The sequence below is a fragment of the Capra hircus genome, chromosome 19, assembly GCF_001704415.2.
Source record: "Capra hircus breed San Clemente chromosome 19, ASM170441v1, whole genome shotgun sequence".
NCBI classification, from domain to species: Eukaryota; Metazoa; Chordata; class Mammalia; order Artiodactyla; family Bovidae; genus Capra; species Capra hircus.
The window spans coordinates 33,804,998-33,823,676 of record NC_030826.1 but is presented as its reverse complement, the minus strand read 5'-3'; the positions used below and the strand labels follow the sequence as shown (position 1 = coordinate 33,823,676).

At 55.5% G+C, this 18,679-nt stretch overlaps 1 protein-coding gene across 8 annotated transcripts in view; it reads left to right on the top strand.

Moving 5' to 3' along the window:
* EPN2 (epsin 2) overlaps positions 1-18,679 on the top strand; it is a 53,401-nt gene that overhangs the window by 12,019 nt on the left and 22,703 nt on the right. For all 8 annotated transcript variants that reach the window (XM_018064750.1, XM_018064748.1, XM_018064752.1 and 5 more), the window contains exon 2: positions 15,319-16,080. In XM_018064750.1, coding sequence (XP_017920239.1) covers positions 15,486-16,080 — 595 coding nt within the window. In that variant the 5' untranslated portion in view covers positions 15,319-15,485. The remainder of the gene's footprint in view (positions 1-15,318; positions 16,081-18,679) is intronic.

The window sequence follows — 18,679 nt, the reverse complement described above, 5'->3', positions numbered from 1 at the left end:
GACCCCCGTATCTGCAGACATTGCCGGGACCCCAGCTGATGGCTGCATTTGGGACAGGCACTTTGGGGGCCCTCAGCTAGCAGTGTGAGAGGCCAGGCCAGACGCCTCTGTGCGCTGCTGCCCGGTGGCCTGGCCTGGGCCTCTGGTTATTTTCCAGGAGCCCTTTGGATGCTGCTTGTGGCCAGGTCTGCCTCCGGGTGGCCCTGTGCTGTTGGGCTCAGGTGGAGGACACCTGGAATTTGACAGCTTAGAGGCATCTAGTTCTTTTATCTACACAGAATACCATGCAGCAGGTCAGAGATCTTTGGAAACTTGCTTGAAAACAAAGTAAGACTTATCATTATGGAGGGTTTCCAGCTTATAAAAATAGAATAGTTCAGCTTGACTGTTTTAATCTAGGCTCTTCTCCCTCCCCTGCCAGATTATTTCAAAGCAAATCCGAGACTTGACTTTGTTGATAAGTACTTCAATGTGTATTGCTCACAGATGTGGACTCTTTGGGAACTTATTTTTAAATAAGGACTGACCACCAGCGGTCTTATTCTGAAGTTCATACTCTCTGGGTTCAAAGCTGGGTTTTTTCAGTGGTAGCATAACAGCCATCTTTATACAAAATCTTGATATGGGTTAAATTTTATTAGCACTTCTATTAAGGCAAAACAATGAGAGTTCAGCTGTCTTAATTATTATTATTTTTTAAATAAAATAACGTAAAATTTACCATGGTAAATGGACCTGAGTTTGAGCAAACTCTGGGAGATAGTGAAGGACAGGGAAGCCTGGCATGCTGCACTCCATAGAGTCACAAAGAGCTGGACACAGCTGAACAACAGCAGCAACCATTTTAAAGTGTAAGTCTTCAGTGGCATTAAGCACGTTCACGGTGTTGCACAGTCTCACCTCTGTCTGGTTCCCAAGCTGGTCTCATCACACCCTGAGGAGACCTGCACCCATCAGCAGCCGCTGCTCCCCTCCCGACCCTGGCATCCATGGATTTGCCTGTGCTGGGCAGTTGACATGAATGGAACCATGTGGCATGTGGCCTTCTGTGACTGGCTTCTTCCCGTCGGCATCCTGTCTTCCAGAGTCACCCCCATGGTCGAGTGTCAGTGCTTCATGCCTTTTATGGCTGAATAATATTCCATCATGTGGACAGACCACAATTTGTTTGTTCATCTGTTGATGGACACTTGGTTTGTTTCCACTTTGGCAGCGATGAGTAGTTGCCGCTTTAACTTGTCAGTGCTTAATTTGAACCGTGGTGATATGGTGTGTGGATCAAAAAGAAAATGTCACCTGTGAGGGAGCAGGAAGGTGCCTTACCCTTGGCTCCATTGGTTTTCACACACACATTTAAAGATGCTTGCTGCTGAGTGGGACGCGCGTCCTGCAGACGCGCACTGTGCTGAGCGTCCCCCTCAGGGCACCCAGGCCCGCGTGGCTGCCATCCAGCAGGCTGCTGATCAAGGACAGGCCCTGCCCTTCCCAACCTGAACAGCCACAGCCATGGGTCTGGGGGTGGACGGTGGCGAGGGGATGGTCTCTCATGTTCTCTTGGAGCCATTGGTATACAGGTGAATGCCTTTCCTTGCTTTCCCAGTGAGACGGTCAGAGTCAGTTCCCTTGTGGCTTCATGACTGCATGCTGAGTTCAGGATGGCTGGTTAGATACACGGCTGTCAGCTGGACCATGAAATGATTCGGGAGCATGGCGTACATGTGGGCATTGATTTCTGGCAGGAGTTTATTTCCAGTGAAGAGTCAGTGGCAGCCCAACTGCTGACTGTAGGTCAAGGGCTGCCATGCGGATGCAGAGGGGCCATTGTCCACTTCATAGGGGTCTGGTCCTGGTGTTGGGAGCACGTTTCTTCATCTGTGTCACGCTGTGTGTCCCCTTATGAGGACATGAGGGTGGGGTTCATCTCAGGCCCCAGGACAAGGAGAAGCTTCTTCTGTGACTCTGGTCTGTTTTGTCTGTAGACAGTGTGAGTCATCTTTCCTTGGGCCACCAGGAAGCTCAGCTCAGAGCCAGTCTCTTGTCCCAACCCTGGTGTGGTCTGCACTTGGGTTCTAACCTTGCTTTCTGGCCCTGCTTTTTTTCCCTCCCCCTTCTGTTTCCCTGTTGCCTTGGTTTCTTCATTCACTCACCGTCCGCTGTGTCTCCTGGCTTCCTCTGAGCCAGTGATTCTCAAATGCTTGGCCCCCATCACCTTTGGTTCTAATTATTCTGGGTGGGGCCTGAGCATAAGTAAGTTCCTGAAGCCTGCCAGAGATCCCAACACAGATCCCCCTCACAGGTGGGGGTTGTGAGCCACTGCTGTTGGCCGTTTCCCTTCTTTTTAGCAACAAGGCAGGAAACATAGGCAGAAAGGATGGAGTTGGGGAGGACAGCCGACGCAAAGGATGGTGGCCTGAGCTCAGAGAAGCAGTCACGTGGATCATGTAGCTCCTGGTGGCCTTCTTGCTGGTGGAACCAGTGGGAGCTCTCTTTGGCCAGCCTTGGCCAGCCCGCAGAGGCCCCACCTCCTGGACAGACCGCGGATGAGCGGCTGAAGAGTTTGCTCTGAGGGCTTTGGGCCTGCCTGGTGGGAGTGTGGCTGTGTGACAACGTCTCCGGGCCGTCCAGGACCCGAGCCTGTGTGTGGGGCCCAGTCATGCTGCCATTTGCTATGGAATGCAGGTCTAGAGAAGACCAGTAGATAAGAAGGCATTCATAACAGGGTCTATGCAACTAATCTGACCCTGCCTGTGTGTTAAAGGAGCACTCTCCCTGCTCTAATTGAGAGAAGGAATAAATTATGACCGAAAATACGTTCCTTCTTGATTTAAAAAATATTCTGTATTGGCAGGAGAGTAAAGTAAGTAGCATAAGAAATCACCGTGTAACCTGACTGCAAGGTGTTAGGTAGATGTTAATATTTGATGAAAGAGAAACAAATGTTTTCTTTCAACAACAAAACCAAACCCTTTATTATTTCTTCCCTCTCGCTCCCTCTTCCCAGGTTTTATTTTTTTATTAGGTTCTTTTGACTTTGAGCAAGAATATTGGTAACTTTTTTCCCTCTTCACCATCTGATTATCCATAGTTTTTCCAAAGACTAAAGCCAGCTCTGATAAAACATATGCGCTGACCGAGTGTCTTCAGGCTGGTTCTCCTCCGTGCCATGTCTCTGGGGAATGTTGATGATGCCTGTCTTAATGGTAATGAAAGAAAATGTGGGAAGTTCATAAAAGTAGGAAGGGCCAAGCGGGAACTAGCCTTGTCACTGTAACTGCAGTTAATGTTTTGGTGTATTTTCTCTAAGTTGTTTGTTTAGTGCCCAGGGGTCTTTGTGGCCTGTGTGGCCGTCGCGGGCTGGCACAGAGCTCTCCCTCGGTGGCTGAGCTCTTCCCAGCTTGTGGCTTGTCCCCCGCTTCCTTGCTGTGGGTGTGGGGTCTTGTGGCTGAGAGAGAGCACTGCTGGGAGCGAGGCTGGGGAGTGAGGGGCTTATTCAGCAGTTGGATGTGGAGGGGGAGGAGGAGACCCTGACAGGGATGCTGTAGCGGGTGCTGGGATGGGGTGTGTGGGCAGGGTGGCCTGCAGGGAGGAAGACTTTGGGGCTGAACAGTGGAGCGGAAGACTGCTGGCTCTGCCAGCCTCAGAGACTGTGGAGTGGGCGGCACCCCCGGGCAGAATCAGCTGTGGCTTTGGGGCTCAGGTTGCCCTTTACCATGTAGTTCAGGGAGTGGCTTCTCCCAGGGCCAGGTGCCTGGGTGCTGGGTCTTCGAAACCTTCCCTTCTGGGCTGGAGTGGTGTCCAGCCTGTCATCTTGGGTTTCTGAAGGAACCTCCTCCCTCACTGAGGTCAGGTTGGTTTATGATGAGGTGGTCGTGGGTAGTTTATGCCTCTCCTTTCTGGAGGCTCTGGAAGAGAAAGCAGGCCCATTCTTCAGGAACGTGTTTGCTTGGGGCTTACCAGCTCCCTCTGTTCCAGTCCAGGCTGTGGGTCCACGGCTGTGGGTCCACGACACGTCAGTGCTGAGTGAGTTCCCTCTGGGGCCCTTGGTGTGGATGTGCTTGTGCCTAGCCTGAGCCCCTGTGAGCAGCTCTGTCATGCTGGGGAGGTGTCCCCACTTCCCTGCCTGCCTGGCTGGTTATAGGCACCTCCGGGAAGGAGGTCCTGACCTCCCGAGAGTGCGCATCCTGTGAGGGCGGTGGGCCTGGTGTGTGTGTGTGGGGTGGGGTGGGGTGGGGGTCTGCATCAGTGATTCGTGGCATTACTCTTCCAGCAAGTGGATGGTGAAGAAATCTATGTGGTAGACCACTAAAGGCTATTGGGAGGAAAGAAAAGGAAAATTTGGTTAAAACTAGGAGAAGGGGAACAAATATTGTCTTCTTTAAAAGGAAGAAACTTCATTGGCACACTGCTTCTGAATCAAGCTCTCAGAAATAAAAGATGTTTAAAAACCTGTGCCATGAGGCTCACAGGATGTAACCTGGAATCCATCCCCCAAGGCCTCCCGCCTCCCAGGAGGTGATGTGGAAGGGGCCAAGCACAGTGCCCAATGAACTGGTGACTTCTGAGCATCCAGTCACTTGAGAGAGAAAGCCCCAGGCCAGTGCAGCTGGCCTCTGAGGGCCTGTCCGTCCCCCCGCAGCTCCACGTCTCTCTGTGTCTCACTGAGGCCAGGGCAGGGCCCGGCAGGAGGGTCCAGTTTCGTTGCTGGCCTGCAGGGCCAACCCCAAGGGGCCCTCTCTGTGCCTGCACTTCCTTCCTTGTTAAGGCTGTATGGGTATACCACGTTTTGTTGTTTATTTACCCATTCATCTGTGAAGGGAAGCTCTTCTCACTGGCTGGCTGTTAGGAGCGATGCTGCTGTGAACTCCAGGGCTACGTGCATGCTTGGGCACCTCATCCTTTCTCTTTGGCAGAGACACAGGCTTCCGCGTGCCCCCCTACCCCCCGCCCCACGCTGTGGGGAACTGGCCTCTGAGGTGCTGGACGCAGAATGTCACACCTCCCTTCTGCCATGTTTTACTGGCTAGGGCCATGGCTGATCCCTGAGGAGTGGGGAACACAGTTCTGTTACAGGCCCAGGAGGCAGTGGACTGGAAGTCCTTGGTGCACAGAAATGATGACCACAGCAGGGGAATGGGTATCCTGGGCCCAGGGGAGGGGTCACTGCAAGGTGGGGCTCCCAGGTGCAGATTACCTGGCACTGGTAGGCCCGCCTTGGAAAATGGTTGGTGGAGAGACTGTGAGTCCTCCAGGAAGCAGCTTAGAACATGTGGTGGTCTTCAAGGAAGGACCCGGGAGCCTCGCGTAAGTTATGTTCGGGTCCTGAGGCTGAGGAGCTGGCATTGAGCCTCCTTGGCAGGCACTGCCTCACTCACCCTCTCTCCTCTCCTGTGAGGCGCTTCCCTTGCAGGCTGGGGCACATAGTAAGCCATCAGTAAATTCAGCGGCCACCTCCGTGAGTTTGGCAAGCAGCAGCCAAGCCTGCGGTCAGTGAGTGAGCGGGCCGGCCTCCCCAGGTTTGGTTGTCTTCCTGTGAAGCACAGGTGTGCCGAAGGACCCAGTCCTCCCCCTGGTCGTCCCCGGGCTGACCGAGGGAGCAGGAGGCTGGTGGCCAGTGAGGCAAGGAAACGCCTCTTTCTCTAAAGTGGAGTGTTCTCTGGGCAGATCTGCGTGTGCACTGTCATCCGTGCTGGGAACTCCTATATTATTATTTTCCTCAATAAAGTAGGACAAAGGCAACATAAACGCTGTTTGAAGAGAAGTATTTGGCTAATGGAGATAAAGCCAAAAGGAAAATAACAACTTTAACTTCTTTTTGGTTTCTGTGTTTTGACATTCAGCAGCATACTTCTAATCTTTTAAGAATTAAAAAAATTACATGGTATGCCAGCCGCGGTTTGTTTCTGCTTGTTAACTTTAGTGTGAAATTGACTGAGTGCCGCCTTGCCAGACATGGGCCTCTCCAGTCCTGCTTTTCTCCTGGCTGGGGGAGGTGCCCAGCGGGACCGAAGAGGGTGTGGCAAAGGCCTGCAAGCAGCCGAGCAGCCGTGGGCCCCGCAGGAGGAGTGAAGGGTCTCCCCTCCATCCACTCAGATCCTTCATGGGGTCATCTGTCGGCTTCCAAGGCTGCTGCTGCCATTTTCCTGAGGAGGAAGCAGATTAGTGAGGTGACGAAAACGTGGCATGGGGCAGCTCTCTCTCCACTCCAACTCCTGGTAATTTTTAACCCCCAGCAGCACCACAGCCTGTGTTTCCACACCCCGTGAGACGTTGGAGGCCGTGGACTCGGGTGTCGGGTGAGGGTATGGGGAGCAGCCGAGGCTGGGGCAGCGTGGGAGCAGGTGGGGTTGAGTCACTCCTTCCCAGGGCAGCTGTGTGCCCGGCTCCGCGCCAGGCCCTGTGAGGCAGCCCCAGTGTGCAGACAGTCGGGGCCTCTGTCCAGAGGCCGTGGGAGGAAGCGGGGAGAGATGGGGGAGGCCGGAAGCGCAGGTGGCCTGCAGGGCAGCCAGCAGGTGGGGGGTGCTCTGCAAGGCTGGCTGGAGGTGGGGGGCGGCGGTGATGGGCTTGGTGCTGTGCCACAGAGGCCGGCCCCCCATGCAGCAGGTCTGGAGGGCTGAGGGCCCCTCACTGGGTGTTGGAGCTGTTTGTTGGCATAACCAGGCAGAGAAGTCACAGCCCTCCCAGCCTGAGGCTTGGCTCCTGCTGCCTCCTCTGGACTCTGCATCCCTGTTGGTTGGCATCACGCCCTGAATCCCCTCAGCAACTCTCCCCTGCACCACAGGACGGTTCTCCTGTGTCTCCACCCCTCTTCTGGCTCTTCTTGGACGTCACTGGTGGGCGCTCACCCCCTTGTGGCTTGTGCTCCATGCCCGCCCTCCTGGGTTCCCCCAGCGCTGCCCCAGCCCTTGGCACAGCTGCCTCAGCCGTCTCTGTTCTCTGTGCTGGTCCTGCAGCACCTCCAGCTTTATTGTCTTCACTGTTGTACGGCCTCCTTCCTTCTCCTGAGGCGGCACACCCTCCCCACCTTGACATCCTGTGTCCCTGCATTCCGCCGGCAGCCAGGCGCTGTGGTATGGGCGTTTGCCTGCTTCCTGCCCTTCCCCCCCTCCCCAGTCTGCCTGCTGTGACTCCATCAGGACTGCAGGAGCCCCGCCTCCACCGTGCTGCTTCTCTGCCCCCAGACATGCAAACCCACTCCAATAGCTTCGGTTGCAGCAGTGTTTCTTAAAATAATGTTAAGTGGAAGCCGTTGAATGTTACTCATCTTAAAGAGTTTTTTTTATCCTCAGAATGCCATGGTACCTTTGGTGGTTCCTTCGAAAGTGAAGCTGAGAGCTGCCGGGTGACCCAGCAGCTCTCTTCCTTGGCACCTGCCCAGGCGAGCTGAGGACACATCCACACAAAAACTCATACGCAGAGTTCACAGCAGCATTGTGCAGAAAGGCCAAGGCATGGAAACAGTCCAGGTGTCTGGCTGATCAGTGGGTAAATAAATGTGGTCTGTCCATACGCGAGAAAATTACCACAAAAAGGAGTGAGGTACCGATAAATGCAGTATAAATGAACCTTTAGAATACTCTGAGTGAAAGGAGCCAGACATAAAAGGCACATACTGTGTGGCTTTGCGTGAAATGTCCAGAGTAGGTGAGTCCACAGAGACAGAAGGCAGCTTGCTGGGGGCTGGTGAGAGGAGGAGTGGGTAGTGATGGCTGATGAACAAGGTCTCCTGGGGGATGAAAACATCCGCTGCAGTGATTGTTATCCAACGCTGTGCGTATATGCTAAGTCACTCAGTTGTGTCCGACTCTTTGTGACCGCATGGACTGTAGCCCGCCAGGCTCCTCTGTCCACGGGATTCTCCAGGCAAGAATACTGGAGGGGGTTGCCATGCCCTCCTCCAGGGGACCTTCCCGACTCAGGGATCGAGCCCACGTCTCTTGCGTGTCTTGCATCGGCAGGCGGGTTCTTTACCACTGGAGCCACCTGGGAAGCCCATCCAGCACTGTGAGGACCTTAAATTGAAAGTATAAGTTGCCTGCTTTAAAGTGGGGAATTTCACCTTAATGAAAACAAATAGAAAGACCTCCGCTGCCCAAATGCCATAGCATGATGCCTGATTTCACATATGTGATTACTTGATGCAGGTATTTGAATTTAGAAGTAAATTGATTGAGGGGCTTCCCTGATGGTCCGTCTAGTGGTTAGGACTCTGTGCTTCCACTGCCATGGCCCTGGCTCAGTCCTGGTTAGGAACGAAGATCCCACAAGCTGAGTGTGGCCAAAAACAAAGTAGATCGATTCGAAGAAAAATATTAAGCATACAGTAACGCAGCTTATATTAAGAATTAAAGAGGAGGATTCCTAACACAGCGCCTGGCACGTCAGAAGTGCCCTGTGAGTGTTAACCGTATGACTCCTACTTGAAAGGTTTGACAGAGATCTGGAAGGGGAGTAACAAATCGGCAGGTACAGATTCCTCAGTGCATGTGGCCCCCAGACCCGCCCCCCGCCTCACCACCTCTTCCCCTCATACCCATGGCTCCCCTCTGCCCCATTCTCCCGCAGCCCTGCCCCAGGGGCACAGGTGTCCTACTGGCTGTCCCGACCTAGGTAGGGGCGGGGGCTGCGTCCTGGGCTTCCCTGTGGGCATCATTCCTTGTATGTCCAACGTGTGAAAAGTATCGGCTAAACCCTCCGTCTGTCTGCGCCGTGACAAGGAAATGGCGTTACAAGAGAGAACAGCAAGGACATTTGTAAAATGCCATGCAGACATCGCTGTGTGCCCTGCAGAGCAGCAGCTCTGCTCTCGGAACAGGGTCTAGAAGCCTTGGTGCACGAGTCTCGGGAACTCATGTGCACACACCAGCACTGTTCATGATGACAAGAAGGTGCAGTGGGGCCAGGTGTCCCCGGACAGACGAGGGGGTGGGTATCGGTGAGCACAGGCGCTGTCACATGGCAGGGACACGCAGCAGCATGGACGAGTCTCAGAGCCTCAGTATCGACGCCAGGGCAGATTGTGGTGGTTGGATGATGTTCATGGTAAGACCATCTTCTTTCTTGAAAACCATGGGATCGCGGAGCTCAGAACCCAAGCTGTATGCGGGGTAGGGTGGGGAAGGGGTCTGGGTGACAGGCGCGTCGTTTGTGCCCACACGGGGCTGGTGTATACTCTTATGTGTGCCCAGCAGCACATACGTCATAAAAATATAAGAGGACAGAGTGGTGCCTGGAAGACCTTCTCCGGGCTGACGCTGACATTTGAGAGTCCAGTCAGCGGTGCAGAGTAAATAAAATCCTGGGAACATATCCAGCAGAGGAGGAAGGAGGGAAGTCGTATTTTTATTCTGAACCAAAAGAGGAAGTTTACCTTTCGGCACTGAGACTGGTTTTTTTCCTGGTGGTACTTCAGATGACGGCTGTTCTTAAAGGAGTAATCAGAGCTCTCGGGTTGTTCTAGCCCATGTGGCTGCTTCCGCAGAAGACGCAGCAGTCACCGAAGAGGTCCTAACCTCCCAAGAGGTTTCTTAAGGTGTGAGTTCTGACGGCTGATGTTTACATCGTCTTGGAGTCTCTGATGCACAGGCTTCTACCTGCCAGCTTTCCTCCTGTTGCCGTCTGTGGGGCCTGATGCTTTCCAGGGCAACGCTTTCTGGGAAGAACCTTAAAGGCCCCTCTTTGGTGGGCCATGTTGGAAGGCGCTGGGAATGCTGGGGGCCTATCCCAGGACAGCACTGCACCGCCTGGGCCTCACGTCCACACGCGGGCAGAGGCTGGCCCTTTAGCTCCAGCGTCTGGGCTCCTGCCCGCTTGGCTTGCAGAGCTGGAGACGGGCTGAGCAGGGGCAGGAGGGTGGTTATTTCTTTCCTGTCTCACTGCCTGTTTAGCACCTGACAGGAGGGGCCTTCAAAACCTCTGGATTCAGTGAGGAAAGATTCACTATTCTCATGATAGTGTGGAGTTTGTCTAAAGCCAAACAGACGAGATGAAGAGGATAGGACCAGAAGCCAGAGGTCTTGGGGCAAGTCCTGGTCCTGCCACACGCTGGCATGTGGCTCAGGCCAGTTTCTTACCCTTTCTGTGCCTGACTTCCTCACCTGCGAATTCTTGCTGAGGTTCAGTGAGCAGACACTCTGGCATGCAGTCAGGGCTGTTAGGATTCTCCAGCGTCTGTTGAGAGAGCCTGTGCTATTTTCAGTTTCTATTCTGAGCCTGTTCTGTTCGGGTGACTGCTGGCATCAGAGAGTTAGCACATCTGAGGCCTTGTTGGAAATGCCAGCCACACAGGAGAGGACTGGGCCTGGGTGTGACAGTCAGGAAGGGGCTTGTGGATGATGCCACCTGCCTGACCGAGAGGTGCCTTCTGCCCAGCGTGTTCTGCCTGGGCCCTGCTGCTTCTATAGGCGTGTCCCCTGCCCTGGACTGTGTCCCCAGGCTGCCCTCGAGGTGCTGCTGAGAAACATCCTCAGAGACACACTCTGCGAGGACGCAGGTGTCTGGACCCGTGTCAGCGCTGAGCAGCAGCTGTCCCCACCTCATCACCTGGTCTGCTCCTGAACCCAGGCTGGTGGGGTGGCAGGGCTCCGCTGTCCGTGGGACTGCCTGGGTACTATTGGCTGACATGGCCCATCCACCCCTGCCCTCAGGTTCTTTGTTGTGAACTCTTAACCACGTGGAGTGGTTTTATATGTTCACTGAGCAGAGTGGCTGCTCTGACCCCAGCGACAGAGCCCCGAGGGAGACTGCTGGGGGACTGGCCCAGGTGAGCCCCGTGTCTGAGGGGGAGGGGTGAGGTGCTGTCTGCCTTGTTCAGCTTCCCTCTGTGCCCGCTCACTCAGCCCACATCAGAGGAGCCTGTGCTGAGGACATGTGGTGGAGATGGGGAAGCAGCAACTGGGATGAGCAGGAAGGTGTCCCACATGGAAAGGTTCTGCCCACAGTGGGAGCTGGTGACTTGAGAGAGTGACCGTGGCCCTCATATCTCAACTGACAGGAAAGAGCCAGTGGGGCAGTGGGGCAGTGCCGAGGGAGGCCGTGGGAAGGGGAGCAGGCCGTGCTTGAGACCGGGAGAGTGCCAGGGGCCGAGGGTGCACCCGTGCTGGCCCTGGAGGAGCTCACTTTCTGGGTGCGCTGTCTCCTGGGCTCTGGTCCCCCCTGCACTTCCTGGGTGGGCTGCAAAGACCTCAGCCACACTCCCCAAAGCCCATGGGAGCCCTTTGTGCCAGGGTGGGTCTGCAGTTACACTGCCTGGAGGTGCCTGTCCTCACCCACGGGCTTGCTCTGGGCAGCATCTTGAGCTCCTGAGAGAGCAGCGACGGGCGGCTGCTGTGCCTGAAACCAGGCCCATGTGGTCCACAGCTCCTCCCACGGCTTCCCCTCTCCTGCTGGCTCCTCAGGACGTGGCCACAGCCCAGCGCTCAGCACCACCACAGTGACCAGCCAGGTCTAAATTAAGCATGAATCCCTGGGAATTCTGCATTTTCCCATGTAGCTCTGTTCTTTTCCCAAAATGCCTTAAGCTGGAAACTTCTGCTGATCAAACACATTGCGGGCCTGCCCTGTGTGCGGGTGGGTGGGTGTGAAGCCATCGGATGCCCCCTTCTGTGCCCCAGTCTCTGGGTGGCATGGCCACTGGCCATCGGGGGTCTCTCTCTGGTGGTAGAGTCACTCAGCGTGTTGGAATGGAGACTCTGGCCCAGGGGCCACAAGCTCCTTTCTTGGAGGGGGGCTGAGTTCCGGGGGCTCACTCCACAGACCTGGGAAGCCCCATAGGCCAAGAGAAACATCCACCAGTAGGCTTGTCGCTAGAACTCCAGCCTCATGGTGGCTGACCTGGACCTGGTCTGAGGTGGGGGCTCCTGTGACACCCTGGGGCTGGCAGGAGTTGAGCCCTTGTCAGAAAGGGGCCTTGGGATGGGAGGCTAGGCTGGGTGTCCGATCTGCTCTGCCATCCAGGAGTGGGAGGCTGGGCCTGGCCCAGCCCGAGCCCCGCTTTCCAGGCCCCTGGCTCTGTGTGCTGTCTGGTTTCCGGTAGGGTTGTTTAAGAATGTTGTCCCTGGTTGGTCATTAGCAAAACTACATGGAAGAGTGGTGGAGGGGAACACTGAGGGATTCTCTGTCTTCTGCTCACACATCCACTGGTCCAGGTACCAGTGTTTGGTGCTCACACCTCTCCGGGAGGTGCTGCTCGTCACACCACCATTTCTAAGTGACTGTGTTGTCGGATGGCCAGAACTGTGTCTCCTGAGCCTGGTCCTTGTTTCACACCGTCTTTCAGAATGACTGCATTTCAACACCCGTGTAACCTGAAGCCCGTCTGCTCTTCCTAGAGACTGAACAATCCTCCATACTGGTAAAGAAAAGAGGGATTCCTCACGTGTGTTTTCAGTGCTTGATTTCTGCTTTTAGAAAAATCACTAACGTGGTCATTGGAGGCTATCTGACATCGAATTTGAATTTTCCTGTGCTTGTTCCAAGACTGTCATGTCTTAGGAGAAGCCCCCAGGTGGCTCTTCTTTTTAAGGGGACAGGGGTCATCCAGCGTTTGGGGGACAGTCAGTCCCCCTGCAGCCACGTAACTGACACCCGGGGCTCTTCCTGTACTGTGGGTGCTGTCACTGTATCTGCTTTACCATCTCAGAGTTAAGAGGCTCAGATGTTTGTTTTTGAAATTTTTCACATATATGAATGCAGAGTTTTCTTGAAGCCCGCTTTTGGGGTAGAGATATAAGATTTGATTTCTCTGCCCACCGAGGAGTCCTGGGACACAGATGCTGCGTTCAGTGAGTGAGGCGGACGGCCCTCAGCTTCCCTGTGGGTGTCGCCTGCCTGGAAAAAGTCACAGGAGGCCGCCAGACGTAGAGCAGGAGCTGCCATCTGTGGATCCTGTTAGGTTTCGGGAGAGGAGAGATGTTTGCTGCCGTTCCCTCGTAGCTGGTCTGGGTCCCTGATAATGATCCCCGATCCCTGAAAAGACCCCCAGGTGGGGGTTTGGTGGAGACCCCAACCGTCAATATCTTCTTGACACCTGGCTAGTTACGTCCCTGTCACAGAAGGGATGGCCAGGACTCAAGTGGGCTTTGACCAGGGCCCACCTGGGGTCTGGAGCCATGAGGGCTGCTTCCTCCCGCATCTGGGACTCTGGATTGGGAAGGAATTTCCCCACCCGACTCTGCAGGCTCTTGAACACATTTTTATGGAATTCTTCTTGCCTCCAGGGGCATCACTCTAGCCTTGGAATTTTTTGTTTGTTTTTTTAGTGTTGTTCTATTTGCTGTTTTATTCAATCTACTTGTAGTCTCCACTGTCAGGCGAATTCTGGTTGTATTTTCAAATGTGCCAGAGTTTTTCTGCCCCAGCTTGTCTTTGGCAAATGTGATCCAGCTGTTACTTTATGGTCACCGTTATAGGCTGCTCTTGAGAAAGAGTCCTGATCCCAGACTCTGGCTGGGTTGCCTGCATGTTGAGGGCCAAGGGATGCAGCTCCTCGGTGGTACTGGGCCATGGCTCAGCTGTGGCTAAGGGCCCGTCCTTCAGGCTTTGTGTGTGTAGACGGGCTGTCGTCTAGGACATGCGGCCGCGATGGCTCCTGCAGCTGCAAAGTGCAGGGCAGGGGAGCCTGCCGAGCCCCAGCTGGGTGACAGACAAAGTGCTGGGCTGCCCTGGGGCTTCAGGACCTCGAGTGTGACCAGTGATGCTGGAGCCTTTGCTCTGGGAGCCAGAGCTGCTCTGGAGGCCCCTCTGAGGCCCATCCTGTCTGGCGGCCATGGATGACCAGCCTGTTCACGTCACACGTGCAGGTCCCCGCAGAGCACCTGGCCCTGCTCCTCGGACACACTATAGAAGGTTTGTAAGAGCCGGCCGGGCAGGGGAGTCCACTCTGCCCACCTCCTGCTGAAGTCCTGCATCTGCGGATGAAGGCAGAATTCTTGGCCTGTCTGAGGGTGGAGAGGCCTTGCTCACCAAGCAGATGTGTAATTGGCATCAGGATGATGGTTACGAGCTGCTCCTATTTGACTGAATGTGAGGGGTGGGCATTTCCTTTGGCTTCCCCACTCCTGACACTTGCTGGTTACTTATTTCTGAGGCTGGGATGTTAAACTGGTAGAGGCTGCCCACCCATTGTTCCTCTGGCAGAAGTAGCAGAGTGAGGGCCCTTGTGGGAGGAGGGAGAGTGTCTTCACCAGGGGGCCTTGGTCAGCTGACCTCATGACCCAGAAGGAAGGCTCTCCATCTGCACCAGGGGAGGGGTGATCCTTACCCGGAAGGAAGGCTTTTTGTGAGCATACAGTGGGACAGCCTGGCCCAAGGCCACCCGGCTCTTTCCCAGGCCAGAAGCTCAGTGGCAGCTGGGGGTGGGGTGGGAGTGGGGAGCTGCAGGTCCTGGGCCCCTTCATTCTGTAGGAGAGGAGTCACCTGGCACCACTTCACTTCCAGTCCCCGCCAGCCCTGTCTCGTCCTCTGAAGAAGCCCGCTGAGGGCTGCAGGGAGTGCTTTCCTCGCTTACATCTGTGGCCCATCGCCGCAGTCGAGTTGCCCTGGACTTGCACCCTTAGGTTGCCGCACTCACCTCTGTCTCCCGCCAGATGCCTTCCCAGGGAAGGGGCGCTGTTTTTAACTTGTGGCAGCAGCATTTATATCGCAGTGCTGGGTGTTCACTGGCAACCAAACCAGGTGGTGTCCCCCACACTCTGGACCAGCCTGTGGCCAGAGGCGTAGCCTTCACTCTAGCTCCACAGGTGTTCCTCCCCTGGAGAAGTGTGTTTGTGGCAAAGGACTGGGTGGACCTGTTAATGTGGAGTCCTCAGCTCTCTTCTTTCCGAGATGAGGAAACTGGGCCAGAAGCAGTTTATTTGTAAGGTTGTATCAGTGCTACATAGCTTGTGCCAGATGCTGGAGGCTCCGAAAGCCCAGTGGGGCCTCAGCCCTGGTCTCAAAGGGGTTGAGAGTCTCTGTAAGCAGTCAGGAGAAGAGGGTCAGAGAGAGTCTCTGGAGCCAGTGTAGATGGCGTGAGGTTCTTCTAGCGGGCGTCTGGCAGGTGTGGCAGAGCAGATCCAGCAGAAGTGGTTTGAAAATAGACCAGGAATTACAGTGTTACTCCTTTCCTTCCAGAGGCTTAAACTTGAGTTTAACCTGTATTGGTTATTAATGTGTAGTGTTGATCTTATCTTAGTTTTGAAGGGAAGAGGGCATCCTTTTTGTCCTCGGGGGTTGGAGGATGTCCTCTCACCACCCCGGCTGGCCGACCCCTGCCTGCCATTTACAGAGAGCCTGCTGTCTCGGGAGCTCACACACAGTAAGGTTTGTTACTTCTTTCTCTAGGTCATGGCTTCCGGCTTCTCAGACCTGAGGCTCCAGTAGAGGAAATGACCGTCAGGGACCCTGCTCCAGACCTGTTACGGAGACTGAACCTCTGTGGGGCACGAACCTGCTGGAGACGGGGAAGCTTCTCTCTCTGAAGGGATCTGCACTTGTCACAGAAGGTAAAGATGACGACCTCGTCCATCAGACGCCAGATGAAAAACATTGTCAACAACTACTCGGAAGCTGAGATAAAAGTGCGGGAAGCCACCTCCAATGACCCATGGGGCCCGTCCAGCTCCCTGATGACGGAGATTGCAGACCTGACCTACAACGTGGTGGCCTTCTCGGAGATCATGAGCATGGTGTGGAAGCGGCTCAACGACCATGGCAAGAACTGGCGGCACGTGTACAAGGCCCTGACGCTGCTTGACTACCTCATCAAGACGGGCTCAGAGCGCGTGGCCCAGCAGTGCCGCGAGAACATCTTCGCCATCCAGACCCTGAAGGACTTCCAGTACGTCGACCGTGACGGCAAGGACCAGGGGGTCAACGTGCGTGAGAAGGCCAAGCAGCTGGTGGCCCTGCTGAAGGACGAGGAGCGGCTTAAGGCCGAGCGGGCCCAGGCCCTCAAGACCAAGGAGCGCATGGCCCAGGTGGCCACCGGCATGGGCAGCAACCAGATCACCTTTGGCCGGGGCTCCAGCCAGCCCAACTTGTCCACCAGCTACTCGGAGCAGGAGTACGGCAAGGCCGGGGGGTCGCCGGCTTCCTACCATGGCTGTGAGTAGTAACCCCCACGCTGGGCACCGGGCTCAGCCAGACTCATGGCCCCTACCTTCCCGCTGCTGGCACCTGGCAGCAGCCCCTCAGTTCACCTGGAGTTACTGTTACAGAGGGGCTTCTGGCCTGGGGTCCCAAGACCCTTTGCTTCTCTGTGCGTGTGGGCAGGGCAGGCGCAGAGGATGGATTACCTGCTTCCCCCTCAGGCCAGGGCTGAAGCAAAGGGCTTGGCTGCCCGCAGCAGCAGGGGATTGGCTGTCCCGGAAATCTACTCTCTTTTGTCTCATATTCAATGTCTTTCTGAAACTGGGCTTCGGGTCTCCTGACCGGCTCAGTGTCTATTCTCCTTGAGCATCACTGGGTGAGGCAGTGAATGTCCGCCTCTCTTGCAGAGGGAGAGGCCAGGCTTCCTTCCCACCTCTGGGTGGGAGTCCTTGCTGATTTGGTCACACGGCTGGGTCCGTGCTTTCTGGGCTGCTGTTTTCTCGCTTTGCGTGTTGAAGATGCTAGGTCTTTGCCCAGTGTTCAGGAGAGATGTCAGAGAGCAGAAGTGGCATTCAGGGCCTGATGGAGGCTGGCTAGGGAGCCATGTTGGCATTCTAGCTGTTCATGGAGATGGGCCCTGAAATGGTGCCCCTCTGCCTTCTCATTGTGGTGGCAAGCAGGCAGCCCTGGTAGCCTGCAGGGTGAGGGACACAGAAATTGTGCCTCTGGCTGAAAACAGAAGTCCAGGTACCCCTACCCTTTGCTTTTGGAATAAGTAACACTGTTAGCATAAGAAAAAATTTCAGGCAGCTGCTTGCAGTTTGACCTCCTGTTGGCCTTGCTTATTTAGTTTGGCAGGTTTCGGTTTGTCGTCGCCTTGCAACTCGTAACATTTGTGTTGAGCAGATCTGCACAGTGGGGTCGGGCTCCCGCCTCTGGGATTCTCAGCGATTGTCAAGCTCAGAGGCCTGCATTCCTGTCCCACTTGTAGTTCCTGTCGTTTCCCCACCTAGTTTGGATGACTCTGCTCAGGCAAAGGCTGGGACCTTGGTGAAGCCGCTTAAAAGAAATGGAGCATGCAGTCTGGGGCTCCAGGGGCTCCCCTACGCTAGGTTGATAGAAAAGGAAGATTGCCCTTAAGAAGTGAAGTCGTATGTGTCCCTTATGGAGCCCTTCTCCACCAAGAAAGGCCGCTGCAGGTAGGCTGGGCTCCAGGCTGCCCTCCTCTTTGGAAGTGCTCACGTAAGGACCTTGGGGGCTGCTTTTCTCCTGTCTGCCTTTTGAGGTCATTGCCCCTGAGTCCCGAGGACTGAGAGTAGGAGCTGAAGCCACATCCCATGCACTGAGTGAAGACTGTTCCGGGGCTGGGAGGAGGTGGTGGGGCCTTGTGTCTGGTCCCGTGGCCTCAGCCTTCGCCTCCCTGCCCAGCGGCCCTGAGTTGGCCCACCTCTGAGAGCCCAAGCTTGAGCTGCATGTTCAGAGTCTGTTCGCGGGGCCCGGCCTTGCCTGTCCCTCTAACGGCGTGTGTGTGTGTCTGTGTGTGTGTGTGTGTGTGTCTGTGTGTGTGTGTGTGTCTGTGTGTGTGTGTGTCTGTGTGTGTGTGTCTGTGTGTGTGTCTGTGTGTCTGTGTGTGTGTGTGTCTGTGTGTGTGTGTGTCTGTGTGTGTGTGTCTGTGTGTGTGTGTCTGTGTGTGTGTGTCTGTGTGTGTGTGTCTGTGTGTCTGTGTGTGTGTCTGTGTGTGTCTGTGTGTGTGTGTCTGTGTGTGTGTGTCTGTGTGTGTGTCTGTGTGTGTGTGTCTGTGTGTGTGTCTGTGTCTGTGTGTGTGTGTCTGTGTGTGTGTGTCTGTGTGTGTCTGTGTGTGTGTGTGTGTCTGTGTGTGTGTGTCTGTGTGTGTGTGTGTGTCTGTGTGTGTGTCTGTGTGTGTCTGTGTGTGTGTGTGTCTGTGTGTGTGTCTGTGTCTGTGTGTGTGTCTGTGTGTGTGTGTGTGTCTGTGTGTGTCTGTGTGTGTCTGTGTGTCTGTGTGTGTGTGTCTGTGTGTGTGTGTGTGTCTGTGTGTGTGTGTGTGTGTGTGTGTCTGTGTGTGTGTGTCTGTGTGTGTGTGCCGCCGAGCCAGCACCCGCCCTTCCTGCTGCGCCCGGGGCCACCCTCCTGCCCGGCCAATGACCCGGCCCAGCCCTGCCTCTCTTGGGACCCCGCAGCCCAAGGTGGGAAATGCAGGCAGCCTGCTGGGTGTGCTCCTGGTCGCCCAGTACAACCAGCTTTCTCCCTGTCTCCCGGGCCTCAGGGCGGCTCCCTCTGCAGCCCAGCGCCAGTCCTTCCCTCTCCCGGGAGCCCTGGCTGTCCTGCGCCCCTCTCCACACCCCTCACCCAGAGGCCTCAGGGGAGCCGCTGTTTGCTTTGCATGAGGCCTGGGTGGCTGTCAGGCTCTCCCAGTCCCGCACCCTGCGGGATTGGAGGTGTGCTGGCGGCAGCCCCAGATGTGGGGAGGACCAGGCCCCTGGGCTGGGCCTGTGGTTGGTCCTTGTCCCACCGGCACACCCAGCCGGGAGCCATCCTCCATGTTGCAGTGATGCGGGCGGGTGAGCAGAGGACCAAGTGGGGTGGATTTTGCTTC